Source organism: Salmo salar, unplaced genomic scaffold (genome assembly GCF_905237065.1).
Source record: "Salmo salar unplaced genomic scaffold, Ssal_v3.1, whole genome shotgun sequence".
NCBI classification, from domain to species: Eukaryota; Metazoa; Chordata; class Actinopteri; order Salmoniformes; family Salmonidae; genus Salmo; species Salmo salar.
The window spans coordinates 11,791-34,303 of record NW_025550442.1 but is presented as its reverse complement, the minus strand read 5'-3'; the positions used below and the strand labels follow the sequence as shown (position 1 = coordinate 34,303).

The 22,513-nt window shown below is 42.8% G+C and overlaps 1 protein-coding gene across 1 annotated transcript; it reads right to left on the bottom strand.

Moving 5' to 3' along the window:
* Window positions 1-3: 3 nt before the first annotated feature.
* On the bottom strand, window positions 4-11,499 carry LOC106609793 (twinfilin-1). The gene is made up of 9 exons (XM_045713786.1): window positions 11,325-11,499; window positions 10,304-10,381; window positions 9,654-9,832; window positions 8,784-8,879; window positions 8,180-8,284; window positions 4,367-4,492; window positions 3,503-3,653; window positions 3,189-3,310; window positions 4-1,921 (listed from the first exon to the last, which is right to left on the bottom strand). Exons 1-9 carry the CDS (start codon window positions 11,347-11,349, stop codon window positions 1,787-1,789), a joined length of 1,017 nt encoding a protein of 338 aa, XP_045569742.1. The 5' UTR covers window positions 11,350-11,499; the 3' UTR covers window positions 4-1,786.
* Window positions 11,500-22,513: the final 11,014 nt, after the last annotated feature.

The window sequence follows — 22,513 nt, the reverse complement described above, 5'->3', positions numbered from 1 at the left end:
TAGTGAATGTAATTTAAATATTTTAATTTATTTCATTTCCTTACACAATTTAATTCATAGAAAAAAAAACATTTGAAACATAACATGATAGTTTCAACATACTAGGACTCCTTCAGAATTGCGTAATGTCATAGTAATCTAGTACAGGACGAACATGTCATAGTGGTTTGCCTTTTCATGGAATCAGTAGACAGATCCTCCATGACATTTTACCTGGGAATCACAGTCCCTTCCCTTCATTGTGGTTCTAATAAACATGACATGCATACACACAGTGTCACGTGGGGAAAGACCTGCAGCATTGTGGTTGAAAAGCATTGCATATTATGTGGGATTAATATCACTGATGTGAAATGCACAAACGAGCAACCCTGATTGACAAACACGTCTGCGTCTGAAATGGCACCTGGGTCAAAAGTAGTGTACTATATAAGGAATAGGGTGCCTTTTCTGATGGGCTCTGGTCAAAAGTAGTGCACTATATAGGGAATGGGGTGCCATTCCGGACGAACCCAGGCACTCTCTCTCTCAAACAGACCGACAAACAGATAACGGTTGACACTCAACTGATTCAGGCTGTGACCTCTCAGTCGCAGATCACCATACACACATACAGTACATCACAGACCTAGAAAAATACTTTCTATAGGATTTTTCATTCTTCACTAAAAAGAACATGGAAAGAGAAATCACTTACTAGATTTTGGACTGACTCGTAATCATATAGTTGTTATGGACATGGTATTGGTAGTACAAATTAGATGCATACAGTAAAATGTATACAAAAGCATTAGGCTTCTTAACAACATCCACAGACCCACACATGGCCTCTCTTCTCTCCCAAATCAAGCTTCTACATCAGCATGGTGCTATTCATTAGGCACACCATAGCAAAACGTTTTCAAACATTTATCAGCAGAAAGCGAAAACAAGCTATTCTTACTGGACAAGTTTAGGTGGTCCCTCTCTGTTTTCTCCATTTAGTGTCACATGAATAGGACCCAGTCCTCAACTGTGATCCTGAAGGGCTAGCGGTTGTGGAACAACATTCTCTATTGATTGACTTTACACAACGCGTTACAGAACTGCTACAACATTGTCGGCATTGAATCAGCACTAATAACAAGGTGAAGTGGTCAGATCAGTATCACATGCTCACTAGAAAAACCACAAGGTCTTTCCTCTCATACCTCCAGCTCTCCAGAACCTCCAGCCCTCCGGAACCTCCAGAACCAGCATTGGGAACCATATATTTTAAAAACACATCCAGCTCTCCAGAACCAGCATTGGAAACCATATATCTTAAAAACATTCTCAAATAATATGAGAAATAAAATAACATTAGCTATAGCTCTAAAGGGAAATGTTCACGCTCTCTCTCTCTTGCTCTCTCATCATGAAAACACAGCACCTACTGTCTGTCTAAATAACATGCTACTAATGTAAGTAAGTTCACAGGTTTGAGTGTCATGGCTTATATTAGTGTGGTGGTCTGTGTGTGCATAGTTCATATAGGCTACAGGCTGGTTGTCTATGAGGTTAAAGGGCATTAGGAGGGATTCATGTCAATGGTCTATATCCTACATGGAACCCTATCCCCTATATAGTGCACTCCTTTTAACCAGAGCCCTATAGGTCCTAGTCAACAGTAGTGCACTATAAAGTGAATAGGGGGGCCATTTGGGACTCAACCAGATAAAGGGTTCTTATATACTAAGCGGAATGTTCCATTGTGGACTAAAATGGAGGGGTGTTTTATTAGTCTTCTTCCCCATCTCCTGGTGGTCTAGTGATCCGGCGCCCCCTTTCTTCCCGCGGGGCCTTTAGGTTTGGGAAAGGCCTGCTTGTGTGCGTGCTGCTTAGGGTGGACCTCTTCGTACATGAATTCTGCGGTGAGCTCATCACCGTTATCAATCTCCAGCTAGGGGAGGGAATCAGAATGCATCACTTAGTAGGGATACTTACACTAATAGGAATACAATAAATCACATCACTGAGGGGCATACTAGACTTATTCTATAAAAAATACATTGCAGCAAAAATCCAGTCTACATTGGCATAATGTTACAGTATTTTCACAGGAGTGTTTTAAACTGTTGAAAGTCACTCATGTGACACACTGCAGTGAACCTCAGTTGTATTCATTAGGTACCAAATAATATGGGTTAACCCAGAACTAAAAGCCCACATATTTTTGGTCAGATGCTTATGTTTACACAGTCTGTCCACGAGAGATCAGGTTCCAAATAAAGAAAAAAAACAGACTGAAATGGATGGACTATCTGACTTGATATGAATAGAATGTGAAGTGCATGTTTAAATGTTCTGTTGCAAAACATTTAGCTACAGTGTGATATAATGAACATGACCCAGCTCTTACCTTTTTGGCTATCTGGATGTGCAGATTGTATAATGAACATGACCCAGCTCTTACCTTTTTGGCTATCTGGATGGACAGGTTGTATAATGAACATGACCCAGCTCTTACCTTTTTGGCTATCTGGATGGACAGGTTGTATAATGAACATGACCCAACTCTTACCTTTTTGGCTATCTGGATGGACAGGTTGTATAATGAACATGACCCAGCTCTTACCTTTTTGGCTATCTGGATGGACAGGTTGTATAATGAACATGACCCAGCTCTTACCTTTTGGCTATCTGGATGTGCAGGTTGTATAATGAACATGACCCAGCTCTTACCTTTTTGGCTATCTGGATGGACAGGTTGTATAATGAACATGACCCAGCTCTTACCTTTTTGGCTATCTGGATGTGCAGGTTGTATAATGAACATGACCCAGCTCTTACCTTTTTGGCTATCTGGATGGACAGGTTGTATAATGAACATGACCCAGCTCTTACCTTTTTGGCTATCTGGATGGACAGGTTGTATAATGAACATGACCCAGCTCTTACCTTTTTGGCTATCTGGATGGACAGGTTGTATAATGAACATGACCCAGCTCTTACCTTTTTGGCTATCTGGATGTGCAGGTTGTATAATGAACATGACCCAGCTCTTACCTTTTTGGCTATCTGGATGGACAGGTTGTATAATGAACATGACCCAGCTCTTACCTTTTTGGCTATCTGGATGGACAGGTTGTATAATGAACATGACCCAGCTCTTACCTTTTGGCTATCTGGATGTGCAGGTTGTATAATGAACATGACCCAGCTCTTACCTTTTTGGCTATCTGGATGTGCAGGTTGCTCTCCACAGTATCGATGAGAGGGTTCTTACAGCTGGAGTAGAGCATCCTCTCTCTGATGCTACATTTATACCCCGGCATGGAGTAGATGAACACTGCAACACACATAGGAAACCACTTTAAAATACCACCTTATCACATTGTTATTACATTTAAATAACATAATACAATTATGAATAAGAGTAGATCAAGCAAAATAATAATTGTGTGGTATAATATCAACGTATTAAAAAAACATGCCGTAATACAAAGTCTCTTCTCATAATGTTTTAATGTGTTGTCTTTACCTGTAGACTCGAGGTAGTCTCCCTCGTGGGAATGCTTGTACAGGAAGAAGTGGTATCGGGCTGCATCCTTGGGGATCCTCTTGGGCAGTTCCTTCAGTTCTGTAGGAGTGGTGCTGGACAGCTTGATACACTCATTCCTAAAATCTATCTCCTGTTGATACAGATGATGATGATGCATTTTTTCATAAACAATCCTCAATAAGATTTGTAATGTAAACGATCCAATACAATAAGGTTTTGAGTATCATGTTTCATGCAACATGGTGCCAGTAAGTTTGTGTTTTAGACATCACATTGTAGTCTTCTCTGGCAGTTATATGGCATTGTTGAATCCAGAAACATGCTAGTCAGAGACACCTACTGCTAATGAAACAACACAGTGATTGTCTGTCTCTGTGCTCCAATAAAAGGAGGTGAGACTGCCAGACAGTACTGACACTCACCAGCTGTACTTGTTGGTCCCATTCTCTCTTAACTGTTCCAGATACTGGGTGGCGTCTCTCTACTATACTATTATATACTATGATGTATTATACTATATCATTCTATAAAACTAATTCTATACTAAACTGTATTATTATATACTATGATGTACTATACGATATAATTCTATACTATATAATTCTATACTATACCATATTATTATACACTATGACGTACTATACTATATCATTCTATACTATATTATTCTAGACTATGATGCACTATACTATATTATTATACACTATGATGTACTATAATATATTATTCTATACTATGATGTCCTATACTATATTAGTATATACTATATTATATTATGATGTACTATACTATATTATTATACACTATGATGTACTGTAATATATCATAATGTACTATACTCACCAGCTGTACGTAGTTGATCTTCTTCTCTCTGAACTGTTCCAGAGCCTGGATGGCGTCTCGCTGCATAGGGAAGGCCACGCCCGTCAGAGTCTGCTGCTTAGTGTCCACACTGATGTCTGTCTGTACCTGGACGGACGGACACACGGTCACTTGGTGTTGTTTTAACTAAATCACCAGGCTTTCTTCCTGAGAAGGGCCTAGGCCCAGACTAATGGTCTGAAACTAAAATAACACAACAACAAAAACAGTAATTAGGTGTCACACACACTCTAAGACAACCCCAACATTGGTCACCAGGCTGTGGTTTGAGAAGGGCCCGGGCTAGTCTAGACTCACTACTATAACAGGAAGTCTATCCTTACCCCAATTTTGTATTTGTGTCACCAATCATTTGCAAAAGATAAACAGAAAGATACATTCTTGAAAAGGCACAAAAAAACATTTAACTTGAAAAAAAAAGGAATTGATAAAGCTTGTGGTGACAGAACGATCTCAGTGTGATATGAGATAAATAAACCGTTCTGAATAATATATCCAATAATAATAATATAATGATAATAATATCCAATAATAGTATAATGATAATATTATCCAATATAATATCCAATACAAATAACAATAATTGAATAACATCAGTATGTAAAAGGTCTACACTGCCCTTTCATGTGTTAGTACAGCCCTCATAACATTCACACTCCAGATATATGATGTTCGGCTTGACTGAATGAAATTGCCACTGACCTGTTCATCTCTTGTACCTAAAGGATTGGGCTGCTGTTTTTTCATCCATCTACTTATTACAAGCAACGGGTCTCTCAGCAAATGAATAATAAATATCTGAAAGCCTCTTTACTCTCATGTAGATTAGTGGATAATCATCTTGCCCATACAGCTGGTGACTGGGAAGGGGATCTCAGTATAAACCTTCCCAGTTGGCTGAGGCTACTGTATTTGTGAGGGTGGCTCTATGAAATAGGCCTATAGGGCAGATGAAGAATGACCCTGTCCTTTTATGGAGTTATGATGGTGTATACACATCAAGCAATATAGTCTACGGATACCCTGGATTCCACATTTTGTTACGTTACAGCCTTATTCTGAAATTGATTAAATCATTTTTTCCCTTCTCATCAATGTACTGTACACACAATATCCCATAATGACAAAGCAAAAACTTGTTTGTACTTTGTTGAAACAACCCTAAGCACACAGCCAAGACAACGCAGGGCAGGGAAAAGTATCTGAATGTCCTTGAGTGTCCAAGCCAGAGCCCGGACTTGAACCCGATTTGAACATCTCTGGAGAGACCTGAAAATAGCTGTGCAGAAACGCTCCCCATCCAACCTGACAGAGCTTGAAAGTATCTGCAGAGGAGAATGGGAGAAACTCCCCAAATTACAGCAGAGTCTTCTTGGGTATGATGCTACAAGCTTGGTACACACGTATTTGGGGAGTTTCTCCCATTCTCCTCTGCAGATACTTTCAAGCTCTGTCAGGTTGGATGGGGAGCGTTTCTGCACAGCTATTTTCAGGTCTCTCCAGAGATGTTCAAATCGGGTTCAAGTCCGGGCTCTGGCTTGGACACTCAAGGACATTCAGATACTTTTCCCTGCCCTGCGTTGTCTTGGCTGTGTGCTTAGGGTTGTTGTGCTGTTGGAAGGTAAACCTTCACCCCAGTCTGAGGTCCTGAGCACTTTGGAGCAGATTTATCAAGGATCTCTCTATACTTTGCTCCGTTCATCTTTGCCTCGATCCTGACTAATCTCCCCGTCCCTGCCGCTGAAAAACATCCCCACAGCATGACGCTGCCACCACCATGCTTCACCGTAGAGACGGTGCCAGGTTTCCTACAGACACAATCCTGTCTCGGAGCTCTACGGACAATTCCTTCAAACTCATGGTTTGGTTTTTGCTCTGACATGCACTGTCAACTGTGGGACCTTATATAGACAGTGTGTGCCTTTTCAAATCATGTCCAATCAATTGAATTTACCACAGGTGGACTCCAAGTTGTATAAACATCTCAAGGGTGATCAATGGAAACAGGATGCCCCCGAGCTTCAATTTACAGTCTCATAGCAAAGGGTCTGAATACTTATGTAAATAAGGTATTTCTGTTCTTATTTTTAATACATCTGATAAAGTGTAAAAAAAGTACTTTTCACTTTGTCATTATGGAGTATTGTGTGTAGATTGCACAGTTTAAAAAAACATTTTTTATACATTTTAGAATAAGGCTGTAGTGTAACAAAATGTGGAAAAAGTCACGGGGTGTGAACACTTTCCGAAGGCACTGTAGTTATATTGACATAGGTAGCTACACTCCACCGACACAGGTAGACACACTCCACTCCACCGACACAGGTAGACACACTACACTCCACCGACACAGGTAGACACACTCCACCGACACAGGTAGACACACTCCACCGACACAGGTAGACACACTCCACCGACGCAGGTAGACACACTCCACTCCACCGACGCAGGTAGACACACTCCACTCCACCGACGCAGGTAGACACACTCCACTCCACCGACGCAGGTAGACACACTCCACTCCACCGACGCAGGTAGACACACTCCACTCCACCGACGCAGGTAGACACACTCCACTCCACCGACGCAGGTAGACACACTCCACTCCACCGACACAGGTAGACACACTCCACTCCACCGACACAGGTAGACACACTCCACCGATACAGGAAGCTACACTCCACTCCACCGACACAGGTAGACACACTCCACCGGCACAGGAAGCTACACTCCACCGATACAGGAAGCTACACTCCACCGATATAGGAAGCTACACTCCACCGATATAGGAAGCTACACTCCACCGATATAGGAAGCTACACTCCACCGATATAGGAAGCTACACTCCACCGATATAGGAAGCTACACTCCACCGATATAGGAAGCTACACTCCACCGATATAGGAAGCTACACTTCACTGATACAGGAAGCTACACTTCACCGATATAGGAAGCTACACTCCACTGATAGGGGACCGAAAATCCCCAAAAGACCCCACAAGGACAGCAGAACAAGGAAAAGTCTCCCTCGTCGGGACATTTCCCACATCCCCATGAGGAGGACAAAGGCTATTTTAACCTTAGGGGTTAGGTTTGGGTTGCAATTAGGGTTAGGTTAAGAGGTTGGTGGTTAGATTTAGGAGCTAGGTTTAGGGTTACGGTTCAGGTTTCGGGTTAGGGAAAATAGGATTTTGAATTGTTGGCCCCCCACGAGGAAAGAAGAACAAAACGTGTGTGTGTGTGTGACATCATCACACCGATATGAATAGAAAAACGCCTCATAGTATTATTATGAATGCATGCAGCCAAGGGAATCTGGGGCAGAAGTTGGGCTGTTTAGTCTAGTGTGCAAACATATTTCCACTTCATTGATCTGTTATTGATTGCCTGCTGTAAATTGCTCTATGCCTCTCTCTCTCCACTAAAGCCTAATACATTTAAAAAAAATCTAAACATGTCAGCTGCAAAGTCCTTGGGTGTGTTGTGGAAATTATTTTGTGTGTGTGTGTGTAAACTCTTAGAAAAAAGGGTTCCAAAAGGGTTCTTCGGCTGTCCTCATAGGAGAACCCTTTTTGCTTCCAGGTAAAACCCTTTTGGGTTTCATGAAGAACCCTCTTTTAAAGGGCTCTACAAGGAATCTAAAAGGGTTCTACTCGGAACCAAAAAGGGTTCTTCAAAGTGTTCTCCTATGGGGACAGCCGAAGAACCCTTTTAGGAAAAAAAAGTGCTATCTAGAACCTAAGAGTGTATGTACATCTGTGTGTGTCTCTCTACCTCACTCAGTTTGATCTGCCTCAGCTCCTCCTCAGCAGCAGTCAGTGGTTGTGGAGCAGCTTGTGCTATCAGGTACTTCCTGTACCCGCTCAGAGACACATCATCCTGGTGAAAGAGAGGACCGTGAGAGGGGTGAACTGGAACTCAGGGTCCACATTTAGAGTAGCAGTGCTTATATAGGATCGTCTCTTCACTCCCTCCCCAGCCTCTCCCCACTGCTGCAGAGAGTGAAGTGAATTTATTAAATCACTTCCTTGTTGTTAAATGACCCCACAGCTCTCCAAGGCATACATAATATTAATAATTAAAAGAAAGTTTAAAAAATTGCATTTTCTCAAAAAGCTATCTACTCTATTTTTTGTGTGGTGTTTAATTATTTAAATCGTTTCCTTTTTGTTGTCCTTAAAAGGATTTTATTTGGTTTTGCGTTGGATAATTTGTCATGAGAGAAGGAGGGACAGCATAAACATATCATGATGTCATCTAGCGACAAATGGAGCAACCAACAGCAACTTTCCTTGAAACATTATTGCCAAAACTGCAAGCCCACTTAGGCCAATAAGCCATAAAATAATGATGAGTTTCTTCAAATTCGTCAACATACCTCCACTGTGCCAAATATTTCATCTTTGATGTGTCCACCCCCAAACTCCTTCTTCAGTGTAGCTCTTGTAGCAGCATATAACATCTTCTGTCTAACCTATAGAAGTGGGAGGAATTCATGTTTTTAGTACTGCACTAACTGCTAAATATGACTGTAGATTGCAATCTAAACAAGAACACAATGCTATTTCATACAGACATCTCAGAAACATCGACCATTTTGGCTGTTTCATTGAGGTTTGGGATGGAAGCCAGGTTCATGCTTCCTGCTAGCTAACATTAGAATTGCAAATATGCTAGTTTAGCACAACAATAAGCTAGCCTTTTTGCTCAACAGTCTCTTCAAAATGTTGGCATTAGCTAAGCATAAATAAACACTTTTTCAATGGGGGCAGCATTTGACATCCTTATATGAACCATAAGAGGATTTTCCCTCATCTAAAAACCTGTTTAAAGTAAACAGTTCTCTCACCCAGTGGTAAGGGTTCCTACTCTATAGTTAGCCAACCACAGACCAGATGTGTGTTTGAAAGCAGCACTGTGTGTGGCCTGTTACATTCTCCCTGCTGTGCATTACCTGTAGTGTGGACTAGACTGTGGGTTCGTAGTTCTCTAAATAGAGTCTTATTGTAGACAGTATTCTGGCTTATTAGACTATGGAATAAACAGAGAGACTTTTAAATGCCCTAACTGACACCATGACAGTTGTGTTAAGAAGGTGAAACAGTTGCTTAAGTGAAGTAAAAACTGTCATGTCTATGGCATTCCAGAGGGAGTCTTGACTAACAAAAAAAAGAAGAGAATTTGCTCCCAACCAATATATTGATAAATTAATAAAGTCAGAAAGAAAGAGATAAACATATCGACATACAGGTGAGCGGTCAGGTGACCAGGCCAGGAAGATCCACTCATATCCCTGGTTGTTAGTAGAGTCCAGCCTGTACAGGAGGTAGGAGGGCATGTCCTCCTGTAGGAGAGGCAGCACATAGGCATCATACTCCTGGTCCCACTTCTTAGACGCATGCTTGGTGCCTCCCAGCACCAGAGTCTCTGGAATAAGAACAAGGAGGGATATGGTGGATTTATTACAGTGATATACAATATGTAACTATGGGAACAGGTAAATATCAACATACATCAATTCTGTTCTGTCTTTTCAGGTAAGATATACAGTATCTGAGATTGCAGTGCAGTAAAGGCAACCAACCAACAGATATCTTACAAATGACATGAAGTGTAATAACTAGTACAGTACAATACAATAAAGAACAATAAAGTACAATGCAATACACTACACTGCAATACAGTACAATACAATTCAGTACAATACAGTCTACTTTTCAGATCACAGTATGTCTTCAACATCACAGTAAATATAACCAGTCGTAACCAATCAACAAACTACTGAACTTATCTTTTTACCCATTGATCATGTTGCATACAGCGATGGGTAGGGCTCATCTCTGATCAATAGGTGTGATTGAGTTGATCAGCTGTAGGCTAGGCAGGCTACATACTCACCCATCTCAATGACGACCTTCAGCAGGCGATAGGCGCCGTTCCTCGCCTTAGCAAAGATCTCTTTCACTTCCTCCGCAGCTGTGAAGTCAAAGCAAGCCAAGCGGTCACCTTTTTATACACACACATCGGCTCAAGAGAGACGTTGGCTATTCATACAACAGGGACATTCAGGGAACACAAGCATGGGGAATAGCCTATTACTTTATAATCACGTGTAGAATATACTGGTCAAATGAAATAAGGATTGGTGTGTTTATCAAAAAAAGGTTTCAAGAAAAGATTAGTACATCTATCTTGGGTCATTGACTATAGTATAGAGACAGAATGAACGTCAAGTATTCAAGACGCATAAGAGCAAAACAAAAGAAATGCCTGACTTCTATAGGCGAATCAATGTACAGTAATTGTATAACACGTTGTCGTGCCATGATAAATAAAGATAGCTCTGATAGCCTACTGGCCAAAATAGATGACCCACATTTTACCAGCCAGTTGTTACATAAAAATCGACACAGTTGCATCAAACGTTATCTCATCCCAACAACAAACAAACATCAAAAGGGCAACAGTAATCTTGGCCATAAATGTCACCCAGATTAATTTTAGGCATCTGATGAATGGGCGGCTTGTTCCCTTGTAAAAGACCTTTGAAACGAGGGTTACAGACCAGAGGCTGCTGCTGCAGCAGCACGGAGCTTGATGACAAACTGCTAGTGTTTATGCGGCGTAACAATCTCAGTTGAATCGCAGCAGCACGACCATATTAGTACAACGCATCGCTGAATACACTTGTCATAGATTCTTCTCATTCGCCCAGTGCACCGTGAAGCCCGAAGCAACTTCCACAGAGCAGAAAGCACTGCTTATTCTCGCTGATGATGCAGAACGACACACATACAACATTATTTTCCCCTATGACTTTAATCCTTTTAAATGAAATCTGTCATGGACGACGATCGCATCGTCTATTCCGTTGTGGTTTCAACAGCTGGAGACAATAAGCAAAAATGCGCGTATTTACCTTGTATGCCCGTTTGATGGGACATTATGCCTGTCTACTTTGCTTTAGATCGCCCGGGCCGGTAGATGACTGAAGGGAAAGAACAAGGAAGAAGAAACCGAACTACAGTAACTTGACCTGCCTCTAGCTGTGATGTCATCACGCAGCAGCAACTGTATCATGTGACGATGGAGCAGTAACGCGCACGTAGTTGATACGTTCCAATGTTGAATACTACTACTATATTATCATTATTATTATTATTATTATTATCAGGTCTCTCTATGATACAATGTTTTTCAATCATACATTTTTGGTTATGATGAGGAGGAGAATGTGAACAGATTGTTAGACTTCCACAGAGCACCAAACACACCAAGACAGTTGAGGAGAGCACGACAAATCCTATTCCCCCTCAGGAAACTAAAAAGATGTGGCCTCAGATCCTCAAACGGTTCTACAGCTGCAACATCGAGAGCATCCTGACTGGTTGCATCACTGCCTGGTACGGCAACTGCTCGGCCTCCGACCGCAAGGCACTACAGATGGTAGTGCGTATGGCCCAGTACATCACTGGAGCTAAGCTGCCTGCCATCCACGACCTCTACACCAGGCGGTGTCAGAGGAAGGCCCTAAAAATTGTCAAAGACCCCAGCCACCCCAGCCAGACTGTTCTCTCTACTACCGCATGGCAAGCGGTACCGGAGCGCCAAGTCTAGGACAAAAAGGCTTCTCAACAGTTTTTACCCCCAAGCCATAAGACTCCTGAACAAGTAATCAAATGGCTACCCGGACTATTTGCATTGTCCCCCCAACCCCTCTCCCCAACCCCTCTTTTACGCTGCTGCTACTCTCTGTTTATCGTATATGCATAGTCACTTTAACTATACATTCATGGACAGACTACCTCAATTAGCCCGACTAACGGGTGCCGGGGCACATTGGCCACCCGGGCTATCTGCATTGTGTCCCGCCACCCGCCACCCACCACCCGCCAATCCCTCTTTTACGCTAGTGCTACTCTGTTCATCACATATGCATAGTCCCTTTAACTATACATTCATGGACAGACTACCTCAATCAGCCTGACTAACCGGTGTCTGTATATAGCCTTGCTACTGTTATTTTTCACTGTCTTTTTGCTGTTGTTTTTATTTCTATACTTATCTGTTGTTCACCTAAGACCTATTTTTTACTTAAAAATCGCACTGTTGGTTAGGTAAGTAAGCATTTCACGGTAAGGTCTACACCTGTTGTATTCGGCGCACGTGACAAATACACTTTGATTTGATTTGTTATCCAAAAATCGATTCCATTACTACTACTTTTGAACAGATTAATAATTGTCTTTCAACAAATAGGTCACAACAAGAACTATCTCATTCTAATATCTGAATTGTATCCTATCTATCCAGCATAACACTGCTCAATATCAGTACACCATGCATACTGCAACAGGCCTTCAACCCCTCAAGGGATTTATATTTTCAGGAACTGTCAGAAGAGCTACAGCCCCTAGGAGTTTACACCACAGATTCCAACCAAAACGTTGGGTGTTGCCACGTTTTCCTCAGCAGCTACTAATCTAGTGGACCTGCTCAGATTCTACCATGTCATTTCCCCATGGGATTCATAGCAGCCGTGTTGTTTGAAGCTTTACCTCCACCCACTCCTCTTGCAGTCCTGGATCCACAGAGGCAGAGCAGGGTAATTTTAACCCCAGGGAGGGAGTGCTCAGGGTGGGGTACCTCCACCACACCCTGCCCCAGAGGGAGACCTGCTATTACTACTGTTCTCCTGAAGGCAGAAGGACAGAGTGTAGTACAGTCGCAGTCATGCAAATGGGTTAGACTCATAGACAAATATATTCAAACTACTATAGATAAGATCGGATGGTTTGTCAACGGTTGACTGTGTATTAACGATGTCAGGCACTTCATTGTTTGGTTGTTCACCCTGATTAGTGTGCCGGGAGAAATCTGTTTTCATACCTACTGATAATATAGCCTGAAACTAAATATTTCAGTCTATTAAACACAAAAACAACTTTTTAGGTGAGAGTTTTGGCAGCTATATTCTCCCCTACAGTACCCAGTTGTTCCTGTCATACATCATGTTGGTGTCTGATCTCCAACATCACTATGTCCAGCACCATACAGTACAGTCCGAGTTTTGAATAGTCCTTTCAAAAATGTCAGTTCATTCCTAATCAGAATATGCTTTAGATTCAGAACAATTCATTTTGTGATTCAGATAGAATGGTTTCAACAGAAATTGTGATAGGGATTTATAAACAGTCCAATATACTCAATGGATGTACACAGTAAGCCTCTTACAGTGGATGTATCTGCATGTCCACTATATGGCAGTGTCCCAGATGGCACCCTATTCACTTTATAGTGGACTACTTTAGATCAAAAGTAGTGCACTATATAATGAATAGGGTGCCATTTGGAATATACACTTGGGCCTGTGACATCACGCAAAAAAAAATACACATTTGTCTAGTCATTATGTCTCTCGTTCTATTTCAGTAGTAGTTAATGTTCATTTACTGTACAAATCAAAACAGTAGTATCTTACTGTAAATCCTCTAAATATGTTAGCATTAGGCTAAGCATAGCCTTTAAAGTCAGCTGTACCTCACATGGTCAAATGCATTGAGTAGAGCAATAGTAAAGCAAACATAGGTTGTAGGGTTGCTGCCAACTTCTGCAAGACAATGGGCGCATTCGAGCGGATCACTTTGTCAAGTCAGTGACCATCGTTGGTCACCGCCTTTCAAAGTGTGTTGCATTATGGTTACATTGTACGACTTGCGACTACATGCCGACTTCACGAACTTTACAAAAATCATGTGATCAAAGGTCATGCAGATTTTGATGAAGTCGCCTTTAAGTCTCTGCAGTTGCTTTCATGAGTCTCTAGAGATTTTCTGTCGGCATCCTCTCTAGCCTCATAAAAACCATGGCTGCGTCTCAATCTATATAATAAGTTTGGCAACACAGAAGATTGGCAAACACACAGAAAATTTAGAAATCACGTAACTAAACTAAACAAAAATAAAAATAAACTATACTATGGAACACATATACATGATTTAAAGAATGATAGTAAAAAGCTCTGGAGTACCAGAGCAATGGACCAAATAATGAAAGACAAGCACTGTAGCTTAGAATTCCGCAGAGTTAGTGTGGAAGAGGTGAAACAATTATTGTTATGTATAAATAAGGACAAACCACCTGGAACCGACAACCTGGATGATAAATGACTGAGGTTGGTAGCGGAATACATTGCAACTCCTATTTGCCACATCTTCAATCTAAGCCTAGAAGACGGAGTAATGCCGTCTGGAGGGAGGTAAAGGTCCTGCCGCTGCCCAAAAATAGCAACGCACCTGCTAATGGTTCAAACAGCAGACCAATCAGCCTGTTACCTCGGCATCGCAAACCTTTCGAAAACATCGTGTTCGACCAAATACAATGTTATTTTACGGAAAACAAATTAACAACAGACTTTCAGCATGCTTATAGGGAAGGGCACTCGTCACGCTCGGCACTGAAACAAATGACTGATGATTGGCTGAAAGAAATGGATAGTAATATGTTTGTGGGAGCTGTTTTGTTAGGCTTCAGTGCAGGCTTTGACATCATTGATCATAACATATTACTGAAGAAACATAGGTATTTTGGATGAACATCCTCTGCCTTATCATGGATGGACAATAGAACACATAGGGGTTTCTTTAAAACAAGCCTCTCTAATGCAAATTTGGTTGAGTGTGGTGTACTGCAGGGCAGCCTGCTTGGACAATTATTGTTTTTCTGTTTACTAATGACCTTCCACTGACCTTGTAATAAGCCTGTGTGTCTAATGTACGCTGACGACTCAACCATATACACGTCGGCTGCAACCGTAAAATAAATAACTGACACCCTTAATACAGAGCTCCAATCAGTTTTAGAATGGGTAACTAGCAATAGGCTGGTGCTAAATATCTCCAAAACAAATCACTCGCTCAACCTTAAACCTCACCTGGATCTATTATTGAGTAATGTGGCTATTGAGAAAGTTGAGGAGACTAAACTGCTGGGCGTCACCCTAGATAGAAAGCTATCATGTCAAAACATAGACTCAATGGTTACTAAAATGGGAAGAAGTCTGTCCGTGATAAGGCGTTGCTCTGCTTTCTTGATATCTCAGTGGACTAGACAGGTCCTACAGACCCTAGTTCTGTCACACCTGGACTACTGCCCAGTTGTGTGGTCAGGTGCAGCAAAGAAGGTCATAGGTAAATAGCATTTTGTCCAGAACAGAGCAGCACGTATTGCACTTAGCTGTACACAGAGGGTGAATGTCAATGACATGCATGTCAATCTCTCCTCAGGAGATCCTCCCTGCTGTTGCGCCATTCAACTCAGAGGCTGGGAAAAACAGTCTTAAACAGAGCCATGACTACATGGAACTCTCTGCCACACCAGGTCACTCAAGCTAGCAATAAAACACCTTACGCACGACATGGACTGTGAAGAAACACACAGACATTTTGATGCATTATGTATTGTATTATGTATTGTATTATGTACTGTATTATGTATTATGTATTGTATGACATATTGTATTGTATTATGTATTGTATTTTGTATTATGTATTGTATTATGTATTGTATTTTGTATTATGTCTTGTATTATGTATTGAATGATGTATTGTATTTTGCATTGTATTATGCATTGTATTATATATTTTATTATATATTGTATTATGTATTGTATTATGCATTGTATTATGTATTGTATTATGCATTGTATTATGTATTGTAATATGTATGGTATTATGTATTGTATGATGTATTGTATTATGTATTGTAATATGTATGGTATTATGTATTGTAATATGTATTGTATTATGCATTGTATTATGTATTGTAATATGTATGGTATTATGTATTGTAATATGTATGGTATTATGTATTGTAATATGTATTGTATTATGTATTGTAATATTTATGGTATTATGTATTGTATTCTGTATGGTATTATGTATGGTATTATGTTTTGTATTATGTATGTGATATGTGGTTGGGATCCACTGTACTGCCTCATTCATAGAGGTTAACTGTTTTACTCCCCCTCTATTTCCTCCTCTGTTAACCTCCTGTGTTTCTGTCTGCCCCGACAGTGTTTTAGTTTGTCGCCTGTGGCTCCTTAAGGAAGGATTCCTGCCTGTCTGCTTTGAGACAAGGAAATTAAGTGAAGTTTCTTGCGAAGGTGCATGGTAATGTACTGTATGGACTCATTGGGATATCAAGACACTTGACTGGTATTATAATAATGCAATGACAATATATACTTTTTTTAATCTCCAAATGTCCTGTGTAATCTTTTCATTATTATAATCATTTATCTTCCACTGTCCAAATAACCAACTCCTTTTTATTTATCTTCATCTTTCGTTTTTGTTGCAATGACAAGTGTTTTAACCCTATTGATTCTGTGGTGTGTGGAGTTCTCAGCCACTAGATGGAGACGTCCTCTTACATGATATTGTTGCTGGAGCTACAGCAGATCTTCCAGACCACAACACTGGCCAGAATATATAGAGAGCAGATGTTTCTGTGTCTCTGTGTCTACATTCTAATCCCAGAAGGAAGAGAGCTGTTATTAATACTGTTGTAAAACACCTCTCAGGTGTTTAGGTTGTAACCCATAATACATGTGTGTTTTGATACGTGGCATGGCGAGGTTCAAATAAAATAAAATACAATTGGTCACATAATCATATTTAGCAGATGTTGTTGCGGGTGTAGCAAAATGCTTGTGTTTCTAGCTCCAACAGTGCAGTAATATCTAACAATTCACAATAATACAAACAAACTTAAAAGTAAAAGAATGGAGTTAAGAAACATATAAATATTAGGATGAGCAATGTCTGAGTCTAGAGTATATATAGATGGGATGTATGGACAGTATGTGGATAGAATATGTAGTATATATATATATATATATATATATATATATATATATATATATATTTTATATATATACTGTAGCTATGTGTGATGAGATGTATAGACATTATTGTCACGTCCTGGCCAGTATAAGGATTAATTGTTATTGTAGTTTGGTCAGGACGTGGCAGAGGGTATTTGGTTTATGTGGTTCGGGGTGGTGGTTTTTCTAAAAAGGGCATTTGATTTATGTATTCCGGGGTTTTTGGGCACTGTTCCTTGTTTATGTAATTCTATGTTTAGTCTAGGTAATCTGTTTCTATGTTGAGTTAATTGGGGTGGACTTCCAATTGAAGGCAGCTGTGTGGTGTTGCCTTTGATTGGAAGTCCTATATTAGTTGGGTGTGTTTGTCTGTGTATTTGTGGGAGATTGTTTCTTGTTTTGCTGAATGTGCCTTTCAAGACTGTTTCGTTGTTCGTAAGTTCGTTTCGTTTTGTTGTTTTGGTGTGTTCATTCTGAGTTAATAAATGTCAAGATGAGCGTACACATACCTGCTGCGTTTTGGTCCTCCTTAACCGACGACAATCGTGACAGAATCTCCCACCAACTAAGGACCAAGCAGCAGAGGAAAAGGGATTTCGAGTTGGACTGGCGGGAGAGATGGACCTGGGAGGAAGTTCTGGACGGGGCTGGACCTTGGCACCAGGCTGGGGAGTACCGTCGCCCACGGGAGGAAATTGAGGCAGCCAAGGCAGAGAGGCGGAGGTACGAGGCCTTGGACGCGCTGAGGGTGAAGCACAAGAGGCACCCCCAAGAAATGTTTTGGGGGGGGCACACGGGTAGTTTGGCTAGGCCTAGGAAGAGCCGGAAGCCAGCTACCCGTGGTTATATGGAGGAGCGTATGAGGTGGAGAGCGCCATAGTGCGCTCCTCAGCGAAACATCTCACCCATACACACGCACAGTCCGGTGCGCGTTATTCCAGCCCCTTGCAGCTGCCGTGCTAGAGCGGGCATCCAGCCTGGTAGGAGGATGCCTGCGCAGCGCATCTGGTCGCCGGTACGCCTCCAAGGACCAGGCTACCCAACTCCCGCTCTACGCACGGCTACCATCAGGCCCCTGCACAGCCCAGTCCGCCCTGTACAAGCACCCCGCTCGTACAGGGCTACTAGTTCCATCCAGCCAGGACGGGTTGTACAGGAGGTAAGATCAAGACCGCCTGTGCGCCTCCATAGCCCTGGGTTTCCAGCTCCTGTCTCTCGTGCGGACCCGGAAGTGCGTCAGCCCAGTCCGACTCGTCCTGTTCCCGCTCCCCGCACTAGCTTGGAGGTGCGTCTTCCCAGTCTGGTGCGTCCAGTACCAGCACCACGCACCAGGCTTCAAGTGTGTCATCCCAGTCCGAAGTTGCTAGAACTGCCCGTCAGTCAAGAGTCGCCCGAACTGCCCGTCAGTCAAGAGTCGCCCGAACTGCCCGTCAGTCAAGAGTCGCCCGAACTGCCCGTCAGTCAAGAGTCGCCCGAACTGCCCGTCAGTCAAGAGTCGCCCGAACCGCCCGTCAGTCAAGAGTCGCCCGAACCGCCCGTCAGTCAAGAGTCGCCCGAACTGCCCGTCAGTCAAGAGTTGCCCGAACTGCCCGTCAGTCAAGAGTCGCCCGAACCGCCCGTCAGTCAGGAATCGCCCGAGCCGCCCGTCAGTGAGGAATCGCCCGAGCCGCCCGTCAGTGAGGAATCGCCCGAGCCGCCCGTCAGTGAGGAATCGCCCGAGCCGCCCGTCAGTGAGGAATCGCCCGAGCCGCCCGTCAGTGAGGAATCGCCCGAGCCGCCCGTCAGTGAGGAATCGCCCGAGCCGCCCGTCAGTGAGGAATCGCCCGAGCCGCCCGTCAGTGAGGAATCGCCCGAGCCGCCCGTCAGTGAGGAATCGCCAGAGCCGCCCGTCAGTGAAGAGTCGCCAAAGCCACCCACTAGTCAGGAGCTGCCAGAGTGGCCAGACTGCCCGGCGATGCCAGACTGCTCGGCGATGCCAGACTGCCCCGACTGTCTTCAGGGCCAGCCCGAGTGGCCCGACTGTCTTCAGGGCCAGCCCGAGTGGCCCGACTGTCTTCAGGGTCAGCCCGAGTGGCCCGTCTACCCGGAGCTGCCGGGGTGGGTCGTCTGCCCGGAACTGCCTGAACCAGAGCCACCTCCAGATATAGGTGGGTTGGGGAGGGGGGTGTAGCACAGTGCCGTCGTTGATGGCAGCCACCCTCCCTTCCCTCCCTTTAGTTAGGGGGATTTTTTTTTTGTTGTTTGGGGTTTTTGTTAATTTGATGTCCTTCCGGGTTAGCACCTTTGGGGGGGGGGTACTGTCACATCCTGGCCAGTATAAGGATTAATTGTTATTGTAGTTTGGTCAGGACGTGGCAGAGGGTATTTGGTTTATGTGGTTCGGGGTGGTGGTTTTTCTAAAAAGGGCATTTGATTTATGTATTCTGGGGTTTTTGGGCACTGTTCCTTGTTTATGTAATTCTATGTTTAGTCTAGGTAATCTGTTTCTATGTTGAGTTAATTGGGGTGGACTTCCAATTGAAGGCAGCTGTGTGGTGTTGCCTTTGATTGGAAGTCCTATATTAGTTGGGTGTGTTTGTCTGTGTATTTGTGGGAGATTGTTTCTTGTTTTGCTAAATGTGCCTTTCAAGACTGTTTCGTAAGTTCGTGTTGTTTTGGTGTGTTCATTCTGAGTTAATAAATGTCAAGATGAGCGTACACATACCTGCTGCGTTTTGGTCCTCCTTAACCGACGACAATCGTGACAATTATGGACAGTATGTGGATAGAATATATAATATATATATACTGTAGCTATGTGTGATGAGATGTATAGACATTATGGACAGTATGTGGATAGAATATATAGTATATATATATATATGTGTGATGAGATGTATAAACTTTATGGACAGTATGTGGATAGAATATATAGTATATCTCTAGAATACGTTGGATAGAATACTATATGTACAGTAATAGTTGAATAGGATGGTCTTGACTAGAATACAGTATATACATATGAAATGGGTAAAACAGTATGTAAACATTATTAAAGTGACCAGTCTTCCATGTCTATGTACATTGGGAAGCAGCCTCTAAGATGCAGGGTTGAGTTTGTGTGTGTGTGTGTGTGTGTGTGTGTGTGTGTGTGTGTGTGCATACGTGTGTGAGGTGTGCACTACAGGCCAGCACCGGCAGCGCGTGAAGCCATTCCAGTTGACAGTTGTCCTTCCCCTAATGGGAAAATAAATAGACCAATCCCAAGCTGGCATGGGGTGTTTGTTCAGGGACCAAACTCACACAGGCCATAACTCAAGCTGCAGGGATAGCTCTCTGAGAGGGACACAACAAACAAAGGCTCTCAGTCACAACACACAGGGAGGGAGGGTACTCTGGGAGAGAGGCGTGACTGGACCACTGTGACTCACAACACACAGGGAGGGAGGGAGGGAAGAGGGAGGGAGGGGTAGAGAGGGGAGGGAAACAGAGTGAGAAATGTATTCAGGAACATCTGGGAGATAAATTGGTAGCAATAATAATAATAATTACACTGAATGTCTAATGTGCAAAAAGATGGATTACGTTCAACCTCTCCAGTTGTCAATGTTGTTTAAGGTCATTCACTGTTTTACCAGTCCAGTGTTCATACTACACCCTCCCATTCTGTTCACCCTCTCAGAGACTGATGTGTTATAATGTTTTACCAGTCCAGTGTTCATACTACACCCCTCCCATTCTGTTCACCCTCTCAGAGACTGATGTGTTATATGTTTTACAGTCCAGTGTTCATACTACACCCTCCCATTCTGTTCACCCTCTCAGAGACACATGTGTTATAATGTTTTACCAGTCCAGTGTTCATACTACACCCTCCCATTCTGTTCACCCTCTCAGAGACTGATGTGTTATAATGTAAATGCATGACACCATTTTGGAAGCCAAAGCGCCCACCATTTGGCGTTATAGGCGCACACACGTGTTCATGCATGGGCTCGGGCACACACACACACACACACACACACACGCACACACACACACGCAAATAGACGGGCGCCTCTCGCCTCTCTCTTCTATCTCTGTGGAGAGAGAGGGGGAAAAAACGACTGTGAGTTTATTCACGTCCCATCTGTCGCAACACTTTCACTGGAATGGGTTTAGAGAGAAAGCCGTCTGTCTGTCCCTGTGTGGATCAGCTTATTTCCACGTTGACAGATGGACGGACAACTAGGTGATCCTCCACCCAACACATCTCATAACCTTTGAAGCAATTGAGGGAAGAATATGACAATCTGACAATCTACACAGCAAATGATCCATTTGGTAATTAGTTCTGCTAGATTTAATAGGCCACAATCTTAGATAAATAAGAATAATATTTTTTGGGTGCCATGCAGACATCAGCTCATCAACACATGGCTTGAGGGTTTTGCTCAAAGAGCAGAGAAAAAGAAAACACACACACACACACACACACACACACACACACACACACACACACACACACACACACACACACACACACACACACACACACACACACACACACACACACACACACACACACACACACACACACACACACACACACACACACACACACACACACACACACAATCCAACAATCCAAAACACTCCAACATTTCTCACTGTAAATCAATGGAGCCATCAGCCTAAAGGGAGGAAGACTGCTGTCATGTATTCAGACAATCTCCTCTTGTAGCTGAATCAATCTCCTGCTCCACCAGAGGACATATTTCCCTTTCTAATTTGATTCTCACATTCAACACCACAGGTCAAGAATGTCAACCAGATACAGCTGATTGACAAAACATTCCTCCAACAATAGAACAAATCTGCTCCTGCATATCAATGTGTGTTGCTCTCTGCTGGCAATTCCAGAGACACTGATAATATTTCCTTGTACAAATGAACAAGGGTGAAAAGGTCAAAGAGGGGAGAGGAGCTTGGTGCAGAGGGGAGACAGTCTACAGTATGGTACATGAGGGGAGAGGAGCTTGGTGCAGAGGGAGACAGTCTACAGTATGGTACATGAGGGGAGAGGAGCTTGGTACAGAGGGAGACAGTCTACAGTATGGTACATGAGGGAGAGGAGCTTGGTACAGAGGGAGACAGTCTACAGTATGGTACATGACGGGGAGAGGAGCTTGGTGCAGAGGGAGACAGTCTACAGTATGGTACATGAGGAGAGAGGAGCCTGGTACAGAGGGAGACAGTCT